Genomic DNA, 13,010 nt, shown 5'->3' with positions numbered 1-13,010 from the left:
AACCCAGGAGGCGGAGGTTGCGGTGAGCCGAGATCGCAGCATTGTACTCCAGCCTGGGTAACGAGAGTGAAACTCTGTCTCAAAAAAAAAAAAAAGATTCATCTATGCTATAGCATGTGTCAGAAATCTCCTTCATTTTAAGGCTGAATAACATTCTATTGTATGTATACACCACATTTTTTTTGCCATTTATTCACTTATGAGCATTGGGCTGCATCCACCTGTTGGCTATTGTGAATAGCTTCATTAAACACAGGTAAGCAAGTATCTGCAAGATACTGCTTTCCGTTCTTTTATGTATATACTGTATTAGGCCGTAATAAAATTTCATAGAATGGGTGGCTTAAACAACAGAAATCTATTTTCTTACAGTTCTGGCTGCTAGAAGTCCAAGATCAGTTCCTGGAGAGGGCACTCTTTTTGATTGCAGACAGCTACTTTCTGGTGTTGTCCTCACAGGGCCTTTCTTGGTGCATATTCATGGAGAAAGAGAGCTGTGTTTCTGGTGTGTTTTCTTATAAGAACATTAATCTTATCAGATAAGGGCTCTGCCTTTATTACCTCATTTAAGTTTACCTCCTTAGGTACTTTATCACCACTATTGCCTCCTTGGAGGTTTGGGCTTCAATATATCAATTTGGAAGGACACAAGCATTAAGTCCATAATGTGTACAAATATCTCTTTGGGACCCTACTTTCAATTCTTTTGAGTATATACCCAGAAATGGAATTGCTGATTCATATGGCAATTTCATTCTAATTTATTGAGGAGCCACCATACTGAATTTCCATAGCTACTACACTATTTTACATTCCCATTAGCAATGCACAAGACTTAAAATTTCTCCGCATGCTCACCAGCACTAGTTATTTTTTATTTTCTTGTTACTTGCTATCTTATGTGTTTGAATTGGTATCTCATTATGGTTTTGATTTGCATTTCCCTAGTTGTTAGTAGTGTTGAGTATATGTTTATATATTCATTGGCCATTTGTATATCTTCTTTGGAGAAATACCTATTCAAGTCTTCTTCCCATTTTTTAGTTGGGTTGTTAGGTTGTTGAATTATAGGAGTTTAAATTTTTTTAAAAAAATTAACCACCTATCAGACATATGATTTGCAAATATTTTCTCCTATTTTGTGGGTTGCCTTTTCGCTGAATTTGATAGTGTCCTTTGGTATACGAAAGGTTTTATTTTTATAGAACTCAATTTTTCTTGTATTTCTTGTTCTTTTGGTATCACATAAAAGAAATCAAAACAGGGAGAAGGTAGAGTACACTGGCCATATAGAACCCTCCAGTGATTATCGCCCCCCTTCTGGAACACCAAATTGAACAACTATCCACACAAAAAAGCACCTTCGTAAGAATCAAACATTAGCTTGGTTGCCAGCTCTATGGAGTAGAGCAACAAGCAGTCTTCTGGATTCTCCTGTTCCAGGCTGTGGCTCCTGGATAGCATTTCTGGACCTTCTCTGAGCCAGAGGGGAGCCCACTGCCTTGAAAGGAGAGACTCGGCAGTGGCAGCATTCACCACAGTCTGACTGAAGAGCCTTTGGGGCTTGAGTGAAGATTGGTGGTAATCAGGCAATACTTGCTGCAGGCCTGGGGTGATGATGGTCACAGAGAGAGACTACTCTCCTTGAGGATAGGGGAAGGAAGAGTGGGAAAGACTTTGTCTTGCAGATTTGGTGCGAATCCTGCTGCTGTAGAATATAGAGGACCAGGTAGATTCCAGTCCCTGGCTCCCAGATGGCATCTCTGGACCCTGTCAGGGCTAGAGGAAACTTGCCAACATGAAGTGAAGGAAATGAGCCTGGTTGAACTCACCACCTGCTTATTGTTTCAAGATGTTTTAAAATTTTCTTCTTAATTTCTTCATTGACCCACTGGTCATTCAGGAGCCGATTGTTTAATTTCCATGTGTTCCTATAGTTACAAAATTCCTCCTGTTGTTGGTTTCTAGTTTTATTCCATTGTGGTCAGAGAAGATACCTGATATAATTTCCTTTTTTTATTTTTTAGATATTTGTTTTGTGGCCTAACATGTGGCCTGTCTTTGAGAATGATCTCTGGGCTGAGGAGAAGAATGTGTATTCTGCAACTGTTGGATAAAATGTTCTGTAAATATATCTGTTAGGTTTATTTATTCCGTAGTATAGATTAAGCCTGATATTTCTTTGTTGATTTTTTGTCTGATTAATCTGTCCAGTGCTGAAAGTAGGGTATTAAAGTCTCCAGCTATTATTGTATAGGGGTCTCTCTCTTTAGCTCTAATAATACTTGCTTTATATATCTGGGTGCACCTGTGTTAGATTCATGTTTATTAAGAATTGTTATGTACTCTTGCTTAATTGACTCTTTTATAATCATACAATGACCTTATCTCTTGTTATATTTTTTGTCTTGAAATCTATTTTTTTTCTGATATAAGTATAGCTACTCCTGCTCTTTTCTGGGTTTGCATGGAATGTCTTTTTATCCCTTTATTTTCAGCCTAGGTATGTCTGTCTTGGTGTAGTGTGTTTCATGTAGGCAACAGATTGTTGGGTCTTGTGTTTTTATCCATTCAGCTCTGATGTCTCTTTATTGGAGAGTTTAGTCCATTTATATTCCATGTTATTACTTATGAGGACTGACTTTTACCATTTTGTCACTTGTTTCTGGTTGTTTTATGGTCTCCTCCTTGTTTCCTTCCTTCCTGTATTCTTTTTAGTGAAGGTGATTTTCTCTGGTGGTATATGTATATCTGTTGTGTTTTTTGACTTGTGGTTAACATAAACTTTGTAAATAATATTATGTAACCTCTTGTTTTAAACTGTTAATAATTTAATGCTGATTGCATAAACAAACAAGCAAAGAGAAAACTAGTAAAAACTCTACAACTTAACTTCCCCCCACCCACTTTTTAGCTTTTTGTTGTTTCTATTTATATCTTATTGTACAATATATGTTGTGAAAAATTATCATTATTATTTTTATAGGTTCATCTTTAGTCTTTCTACTCAAGATACTAGTGTTTATATTCCACTATTACAGAATTATAATGGTCTTGTGTTTTGTGTGTATTTACTTTAGATGATTTCTTATTGTTCATTAACATCCTTTTCCTTCAGATTGAAGAAATCTCTTTAGCATTTCTTATAGGCAAGGTCCGGTGGTGATGAAGTCCCTCAGCTTTTGTTTTTTTGGGAAAGTCTTTGTTTCTCCTTCATTTTTGAATAAGAGTTTTGACAGATATGCTATTCTAGGATATAAGATGTACTGCCTTGGTGATGGTGATGTTGGGTAAGATTTGGAAGAATTCCCTGAATTACCAGAGAATCTTGTTCTCTTTTCTTATTTTCCCCCAAACAAACCATCTCTCTCTGTGTGCTGAGCTGACTGGAACAAGATGAGGGGCGACTCAAGCACCCTGTGGCCACCACCACTGGGACTGCTCTGGGTCAGACCTGAAGCTAACATAGTATTGGTTTTCACCCAAGGCTCATGGTGACCACTGCTTAACTACCACCTATGTTCACTAAAGACCCAAGGGCTCTACAGTAAGCACTTTTTAAATATGTCTCTCTCCTGGCCTATAAGGTTTCGACTGAGAAAAGTCTGCTGACAGACATACTGGAGCTCCAGTGTATGTTGTTTCTTTTCTTTTGCTGCTTTTATGGTCCATTCTTTATCTTTGACCTTTGGGAGTTTGACTATTAAATGTCTTGAGGTAGCCTTACTTGGGTTAAAGTTGCTTGGTGTTTCATACCTTTCTTGTACTTGACTATTGATACCTTTTTCTAGGTTTAGAAATTTCTCTGTTATCATCCCTTTGAATAACCTTTCTACCCCAGCCTCTCACTCTACCTCCTCCTTAAGGCCAATAACTCTTAGATTTGCCCTTTAGAGGCTATTTTCTAGATCTTCTAGACATGCTTCATTCTTTTTTTTCTTTTGTCTTTTCTGACTGTGTATTTCCTAATAGCCTATCTTGAAGCTCACTAATTCTTTCTTCTGCTTGATCAATTCTGTTGTTTAGAGTCTCTGATGCATTTTTTTGTATATCAATTGCATTTTTCAGCTCCAGAACTTCTGCTTAATGCTTTTTAATTATTTCAATTTCTTTGTTAAATTTATCTGATATGATTCTGAATTGCTTCTCTGTGTTATCTTGAATTTTGTTAAGCTTCCTCAAAACAGCTATTATGATCTCTCCATCTGAAAGCTTACACATCTGTTCCTCAGAATTGATCACTGGTGCCCTATTTAGTTCATCTGGTGAGGCCATGTTTTCCTAGATGATCTTGATGCCTGTGGATGTTTGTCTATCTCTTGGTATTGAACAGTCAGGTATTTATTATGGTCTTCACAGTCTGGGCTTTTTTGTACCCATCCTCCTCAGGAAGGCCTTCTAGGTATTCAAAGAGACTTGAGTGTTGTGATTGAAGTCTTTGGTCACTGCAGCTGTATCTGCATTAGGGGGCTCTCCAAGCCAGACTTAGCACTTGAGTTCCCATCTCATCACCAAGATGGTAAAGACCAAGTACAAAAGGACAGTGCCCATGAACTCCTTCAGGCCAGCACCAACCCAAACTGGGGGCAGGGATCAGGGGGTCAAAACATGAGGGACTGGGCCACAGTGTCAGGTCTGAATATGTACAGGTGGAAGAAATACAAGAACAGTTGTGGTAAGATTATTAAGCCCATGCAATATCAGTCAAAGATGGCTTCTGGCACATTGGCAAGAGTACAGCCAAATATTAAATGGCTTGGAAACACACATGATTAAACAGTCATCATTACCAAAACTTTAAGAGGAAGTGGATACAGTTATGAAGGACCATACACAGTTGTCATGAAACAAACCAAGCTGCCAATGTCTCTTCTCTAAGATTGAATCCAACCTCAGAACTCAAAGTGCCCATTCTTGATACTGAAAGTTTTAAAACTACACTTGGCCCTATGGTCACAAAAGAAGCAATCAAATTAATTTGCAAGTGATATACAGTCTTTTATAGAAAATGCTGAAATGTCCATTGAGAGCTATGAACAGGACAGAGATCATGAATCAGTAACTGAAGACACTGGTGTGATAAATGAAGCAAAAGAAAAGATATATAAAGAGGGACAGTTCAAAGAAATACACAGTGAGCTCTACAGGGTTATAGATTCACCAGATGTTGTAGTTTAGGTTCCTGATGCTAGAGATCCAATGAGTACCCATTTCCCTCACATTGGGCCTTACTTGAAAAAGAGTAAACCCTGGGCACACCTTATGTTTGTACATAACAAGTGTGAACTTGTTCCAGCCTGGGCAACAAATGATGGGTTGCTGTCCTCTCCTAGGATTAGTCAACACTTGCTTTTCATGCAAGTCGTACTGACCCCTTTCACAAAGGAGCATTTATTCAGCTTCTGTGGCAGTTTGGAAGGTTGCACACTGACAAGAAACAGAAAAGTGTTGGGTTCATTGGCTATCTACATGTTAGGAAGAGCTCTGTGATATAAACATAGTGTTCCGAGAAAGGTTGCAGTGTGGCCCCATTGTAGATGAAATATCTGGAAATACATTACTTCGATATGTTGGTTATGCTGGATTGACTGTCCAGGCTTGGTTTACTCTTCTGAGGTCTTGAAGATAGACATTGTGCTAAAAGGAGTTGTTTAAGTGGAAAAAAATAAGATTCCTGAGGACTGCATTGATGCTGTACTTTAACAAGTAAAGCCAGAATATATCAGCAAGTCATAAAAGATTAATTTTTGGGAGAATGCTGAGGACATTATTGAGAAGCTAACTTTCTGGACTGGGAAGTTACTAAGGGTGGAGAACTCAGTTTACTGACTGTGGGTAGATAGTCCTCAATGTCTAGCTAAGGGGCTGGATTCATTTCTTTGTCAAGCCGCCTAATGCAGAGCCACCTGTGGCCCCCTAGCTTTCACCCTCCTAATCTGTGGAAATTGCCATAACAGCAACCAAGAACAATTTAGAAGAGGAAGTGACAGAAGGAATATGAAAACTATACATGAAGTGACAGAATCTGTCATACTCACTGGGATGCTAACTTACAGATACAGCAGATTCTTGTGCATGGGGTCAACAGAATTTTGGGAAACTCAGTGTGGTGCCTCACTTTTCTGGGGATGACTAGGTTACTGTGGAGATGTCATATATGAAGAAAGAGCTTGAGAGCTTTTCTGTTGAAGAAGAGGAGCAGAAGCAAGGAGATGATGATGAAGAGTCTTACTAGGAGTCTGAGGAAGAACATATGGAAAATGAAAAAACCAAACCTGTTATTCAAGCCCTAGATGAGGATATTGCCTAATATCAGAAGGTGTTAGATAAAGCTAAAGCTAAAAAATTTTCAGGAGTAGGAATATCCAAGGGACTAAGTGAAAAGATATTTGAAAAACATGAAGAGCAGAGGAAAACATTAGCAGAAGATGTAGATGATACACAGTACTTAACAAAAAAAGGAAATAAGCAGAAGTTACAGAGGGAAGAGGAACATTCAAGTAAAACTTGCAGGATGCTTACATCTAAGGAATGGAAGTGAGCAGTACAGCAGCAACAATCCAAAAAAATTGTGTACACTACTATGAAACATACAATGTGAAAAATACAAACGGGAACCAAAAGAAGACCAACGACTCAGAGGGACTGAAACACAAACACAAAAATTCTGATATAAGCAGTAGTATTTATAAGATTGTGTATTGTTATACAAAAATATGCAAAAGAAGAAATCATTGTAAAATGCAGTGTCATGAAGCTTTTCCCCATTGTCATCTTCTAAATGTTTTACAGTTTTCGCTCGTAAGTATTTGATTCATTTTTAGTTAATTTTTGAATATGATCTAAGAGTCCAGCTTCATTTAGATATATGTGTACATCCAGTTTTTCCAGTACCATTGGTTGGAAAAAATTTTCTTTCCTCATTGAATGATCTTGGCATTCTTTATGAAAATCATTTGTCCCTATATGCAAGGATTTACTACTGGGCTTTCTATTCTGTTCTGTTAGTCTGTATGTCTGACTTTTTGCCAGCACCATACTGTTTTGATTAGTATAGCTTCATAGTAAGTTTGAAAATCACTAAGTGTGAGACTTTCAGGTTTGTTTTTCTTTTCCAATATTTTGGTTATTTGGAGTTTCTTGAAAAGGAATTTTGTTTTTTGGAAAAAAATGTTATTGGGATTTTGATATAGATGGCATTGTATCAATGCTTTGTGAATGTTGACACCTTAACAATATTGTGTTCCAACACATGAGCATGGTATGTCTTTCTATTTATTTGTGTATTCTTTAATTTATTTCAGCAATTTTTGGTAATTTATAGTATACAGTATTTCACCACCTTGGTTGAGTTTATGCCTAAATATTATTATTTGATGGTATTTTAAATGGTACTATTTTCCTAATTTCTTTTTTGGATTGTTCATTGTTAATATAGAGAAACAGAATTGATTTTTGTGTATCAATTTTGTAGCCTACTACTTTGCTGAATTTATGAGTTCTAACAGTTTTACCATCTCTCAGTGAAAATTTCAGATGCTTCCACCTCTTGGCCACTGTGAATAATGCTACAATTGACATGGGTGCATGGGTATGCAATACTTTAACTTAGAGATCCTACTTTCAATATTTTTGGAGATATACGCAAAAGTGAGATTAACTGATCACATGGTAATTCTATTTTTAATTTTTTGAGGAAGCTCTGTATTGTTTTTCATAGTAGCTTCACCATTTTACATTTCCACTAAGCATGATTTCAGTTTTTCCACATAGTGACCAATACATATTTTTTTTTTAGTGTCTGTGCTAATGCTTGTGAGATAATACCTCATTGTAGCTTTGATTTGTTTTTCTTTTATGCTTAGTGAAATGGAACATCTTTTTTTATGCTTGGTCCTGAGCATGTCTTTATTTGGTCCTTTTAGATGTCTTTATTTCTCTGAGAGGCTCGCTCCTGCTGCTTCTCTGGGCCTTACAAGTTGTGGTATATTTTTCAGGAATCCCTTGCCTCACCTGTGGTCCCCTTTCTTGTCCCCTTGTGGTTTTCAGGAACTGTACCATCACAAACCAATCCCACAGGCACAGGACTCTCATACAGGCCAGAAGGTTGCAAATTTAGTTTGCTCTGTTCTCTCAGTTGTGTAGAACAAAACCTTCCAGAGATTGAGAAGCGGGTGGGATAGTGGTGAGTAAAAATGCCACAATTGTTAAAAATCATTTAAAACATGGCTTTTTTTGGATTCAGAACTTACTTAATTGCTGTAAATCTATGGCTGGTTTCCACAGGTCTTGTAAAGTTATTTCAGCCAGTCTCTAGTTTTTTATTTAATGTTTTCATGGGAGAACAGGGCCTGGAGCTTCCCAGTTCACCATCATACATCTCACTCTAAATGTATCACATTCTGGTGTCTGTTTGGATTTCCTGGATCTAATTTGAGTACTCCTTTGTAGACTCAACAAAAAAAAAGCCATTAGTTGACCATTTGCATTTTCTCTTTGCTGCCTATTTTTGAATTAATTTTTCTGTCTTTCTAATTGATTTATATGACTTAATTATATATTCTGAAAAATATTCTTCTGTTGATTACATGGCTGCAATTTTTTTCCTGAATTTTATTCCTTGACTATTGCTAACAAAAGACCATGAGATCTGTGAAGGCCAAAAGGAGAGCTTATATTTTCTGAGAAGCAATGGATAGAATTGGGAAAAGCAGGCTTTGGTATAAAAGAAGATGCACTGCAGAGAACAGAGACAGGGTTTGGCTTTCATAAAGTTCCCGCCCATGTTCCCAATCAGGTCTGTTTATGAAAAGGTGGAACTCAAACTTGTTCAGTTCCAGTTGGTTGATGTAGCCAAGCCCTGATTGGTTGAGGCAGCAGAGTGATTGGTTTGCCTTCAAGTCTGAGACCACAAATCCCTTCTCACTGAAGATTTTCAGATGGTCATTGGAATTTTCAGTCTTTGGTTTTAGGAGCTACTCCAGCTTGGAGTTGTACAGGCAAAAGATTTGTTGCCAAAGGCTGTATTTTCTTCAGAGAACAGAAAGTGCATGACCACTCACCGTTCTCCCACCTCACTATGGATGCCCGATTCTGTTTTTAAATTTAAAGCGTCTCTTCTAGCCACAGGGAGTCCCTCTTGCTTGGAGAGTTGGGCTCTTTCCACACTTTTATTTTACACTATTGTTACTTTTATGATTTTTTAAATTAATTTCTTAATTTTAATATTAAATGTTTTATGTTATGGTTAGTGCATTTTTTTTTTAAGAAATTATTTCCTATTCAAAGTTCATGACATTTTTTGGTACATTATCATGTTTTTATGTCAATACTGATTAGTCACAAATCATTTTTTTCTCTTTATTTAAATAGTTGGCGAATTTTGTATTTTACATTTAAATAACATTTGAACATTTTTCCTCAGGTCTGCTTAACGGAGAAAAAATATTTTAGTATGTATACTTGGAAAGAATGATACACATAGGAACTATATGATGTTACCCATATGATATCATGAGGGTTTATTAATTCTAAGAATAGTAAATAGAATGTTATATTTATTTAAGCTTATATTTAGATGATTTTATGCCAGTGTCAGTTCTATTTTTGACAGTCAATATAAAGGATGTGTGTAAAGACTGCATGCAGATTTCTCTTCTGCATGCATAATGATTTAACACTTTTAGTAACTTTGCTCAGCATTTCCATATTTGTGCTCCAAGAAATGTTAATGTCTGTTTTGAGAGAAAATGTGCCACGATCAACATACTTTTGAAAAACATATCATTGAAAGCTTACTGTGCACATTACCAATTAAAATACTCTTATTATCACTGAAGCAAATAAATCTCCTTTGTTTAACCAAACTTTTTTCCATCTGAAACATTCTTCTTCTCCCAAATAAAACATCTATTAAACTTGAGGAACTCTTTGGAACATAGAATGGAAAATATTTCCTCTAAAAAAACCGGTAAAATATTTTCCAATTTGGAAAAATACATTTTAAAAGTAAATGATGTGAAATTAAATATTAGTTTATATCATTGAATTATGATGCCAGAAAAAGAATTTTCTTTGATGGCACATAATAAACATGTGCTAGTTGTGCTATTAACATATTCTGGGATCCTTGGGCAACCACATTTGCAATAGGAAAAAGAGGAATAGGATAATCAAAGACCCCAGCCCATTATGAGGCTTGATGGCACCACCTGCTATCCATGCCCTTACCCACAATAAAAGACTCTGGTAAAGAAGTGCGTAAAGTTAAGTATTTATTGAGTGCCTATGATACACTGGGTGATTTTTTATATGTCCTCTGATTTTTATACATTAATGTTACAAAATTTGTTGTTATTGTACCAGCTTTAAAAAATAAGGACAGTGGAACTAAGAGAGTTGACTGTTTTGCCTAAAATTCCAAAGATAATCTGTAACAGAGATGGTATCTGATCTTGGTTTCTTCCTACTCTGTCATGGAGTGGTAGATGTGGTAATCATGATTTCATTATCTTTATATTAGGAATGATCAAATAGGGCTTGAAATCAGATTTTTTTTATTGCATTTTAGGTTTTGGGGTACATGTGAAGAACATGCAAGATAGTTGCATAGGTACACACGTGGCAGTGTGATTTGCTGCCTTCCTCCTCTTCAGCTATATCTGGCATTTCTCCCCATGCTGTCTCTCCCCAGCTCCCCACCCCCCACTGTCCCTCCCCTATTCCCCTAACAGGTCCCAGGGTGTAGTCCTCACCCCTATTCCCCCAACAGGCTCCCCTCCCAGTGTCCTCATTGTTCAACACCCGCCTATGAGTGAGAACATGCGGTATTTCATTTTCTGTTCTTGTGTCAGTTTGCTGAGAATGAAATCAGGAGATTATTAGAAAAAAAAAATGCAGTCTTTTTCCACCTAAAATACAGTTACTATGGCTATGTGTGAAGCATATTTGGTTCCTCCTGTAATGTTGGCCTCTTGTGACTTCTGCTATATTAACTTAAAGCAGGGGTCCCTGACCACAGGCCAGGGAGCAGTACTAGTCCATGGCCTGTTAGGAAGCAGGCTGCACAACAGGAGGTGACTCGCAGGCAAGTCAGCATTCTGGCCTGAGCTATACTTCTTGTCAGATCAACAATGGCAGTAGATTCTCACAGGAGTGCAGACCCTATTGTCAACTCCACATGCATGTTAGGGATCCAGGTTGCACGCTCCTTCCAAGAATCTCAGAGGAAACAGTTAAAACTTTCTGTATATGATTCCACTTACATGAAGTATGTAGACTAGTGAAATTCATAGAAACTGAGGGTAGAATGGTGGTTGCCAACAGCTGGAGAAATGGGGAAATGGGTATAGGGTTGCAGTTTTGCCAGATGAAAAAGTTATAGAGATTTGTTGCACAACAATGTGAATATACTTAATATTACTGAACCGTATGCTTAAAAGAATTAAGATTGCAACTTCTATATTATGTGTAGTAGGAAAATATTCTTACTAACTTATTCTTTTTTCACAGTGATCTGCAGCCCTGGATCATATAACCCCCGTGATGGAATTCATTGCCTTCGATGCAATAGCAGTCTGGTGTATGGAGCAAAAGTATGCTCATAAGCCATTATCTTGAGTTATTCAGTGGTTTATTAAATGCAAAGTATATATTTGAAATATTAACATATAATAAATCATTATTATGCCAAAATTAAATATATCATATTTTACAGAAAATGGTGTCGTTATTTTAATCAAATACTGTATGTCCAAATGCCTTATGAAGGTAAAAATCCTCTAGTCTTTATTTATTAAGGCCAAACCTACATATGATTACAAAATATTTCTTGTGTCACTGCATTTTAAAAATAGTTTCAAATATACTGTATCAGGTTAGCCCAAAAGATATTTCAGAAATATTCTGTTTTACCTTTACTATATGTTCACTAGATCCAGGCCACCATATTCTTCTATAATAACTATAACTTCTATTTGTTTCATTCTTCTGATTTAAATTTATGAGATTTTATTCTAGTTTCACCTTTCACAGTTTAAAGCCATATTTAAAACCTGGGGTCTTACTGTAATTTTTAGCCTCTTTAATGTAAAGCCTAGTTCCAACTACACTGTGGATTTTCAATATAGTTCAATATATCCTAAACTTTTCAGTTTTAAGTCTCTTAAATTACCTTTTTGACATTTTAGAATGGAGTAATTATTTTATGTGCCTAAAGTAATAGTTGAACTTTCTCAATGGAAAGAGAGAAAGAAAGACTTTTCCTGACAACCCCTCTAGGAAAAATAATCAACAGTCATCACAAACTTTATTTCTTCCGCTATGAAAATGAATATTATGTGATGAATATTACTTGTACAATCACTAATACTTATCCTATCTCACATCAGGATGCTATATTTGAATATCAAATATTATAAAAAAATAAATATTTAAATTCTAGGAAACGAGTAATTTAGAATATGAGTAGTTTCTCAGTTTTACTAATTATTATTTTATTTATATTTGTGTCAGCTTTCTCTCTCAAGCATTCAGTGTTTTGCTCTTCATAATTTCTCTCTTAAGACATAAACATTTATTTTTTATTTTTATTTATTTTTTTAATTGCATTTTAGGTTTTGGGGTACATGTGAAGAACTTGCAAGATAGTTGCATAGACACACACCTGGCAGTGTGATTTGCTGCCTTCCTCCACTTCACCTATATCTGGCATTTCTCCCCATGCTATCTCTCCCCAGCTCCCCACCCCCCACTGCCCCTCCCCTATTCTCCCCAACAGACCCCAGTGTGTACTGCTCCCTTCCCTGTGTCTATGTGTCCTCATTGTTCAACACCCGCCTATGAGTGAGAACATGCGGTATTTCATTTTCTGTTCTTGTGTCAGTTTGCTGAGAATGATGTTCTTCAGGTTGATCCATGTCCCTACAAAGGACATGAATTCATCGTTTTTGATTCCTGCGTAATATTCCATGGTGTATATGTGCCACATTTTCCCTGTCCAGTCTATCGTT

At 36.6% G+C, this 13,010-nt stretch overlaps 1 protein-coding gene and 1 pseudogene across 3 annotated transcripts in view; both read left to right on the top strand.

Annotated features, from left to right (window-relative positions):
• The window catches only part of ZPBP (zona pellucida binding protein), a 124,450-nt gene extending 112,730 nt beyond the window's left edge, over positions 1-11,720 (top strand). For all 3 annotated transcript variants that reach the window (XM_078341996.1, XM_009002170.5, XM_054237085.2), the window contains one exon: positions 11,512-11,720. In XM_078341996.1, the coding sequence (XP_078198122.1) occupies positions 11,512-11,606 (95 nt within the window). In that variant the 3' untranslated portion in view covers positions 11,607-11,720. The remainder of the gene's footprint in view (positions 1-11,511) is intronic.
• Positions 4,978-6,715, top strand: LOC144578297 (nucleolar GTP-binding protein 2 pseudogene; annotated as a pseudogene).
• Positions 11,721-13,010: the final 1,290 nt, after the last annotated feature.

The sequence above is a fragment of the Callithrix jacchus genome, chromosome 11, assembly GCF_049354715.1.
Source record: "Callithrix jacchus isolate 240 chromosome 11, calJac240_pri, whole genome shotgun sequence".
Lineage (NCBI taxonomy): Eukaryota > Metazoa > Chordata > Mammalia > Primates > Cebidae > Callithrix > Callithrix jacchus.
Note: the sequence above shows the minus strand (reverse complement) of the source record. Positions and strands in the feature narration are given on the sequence as shown.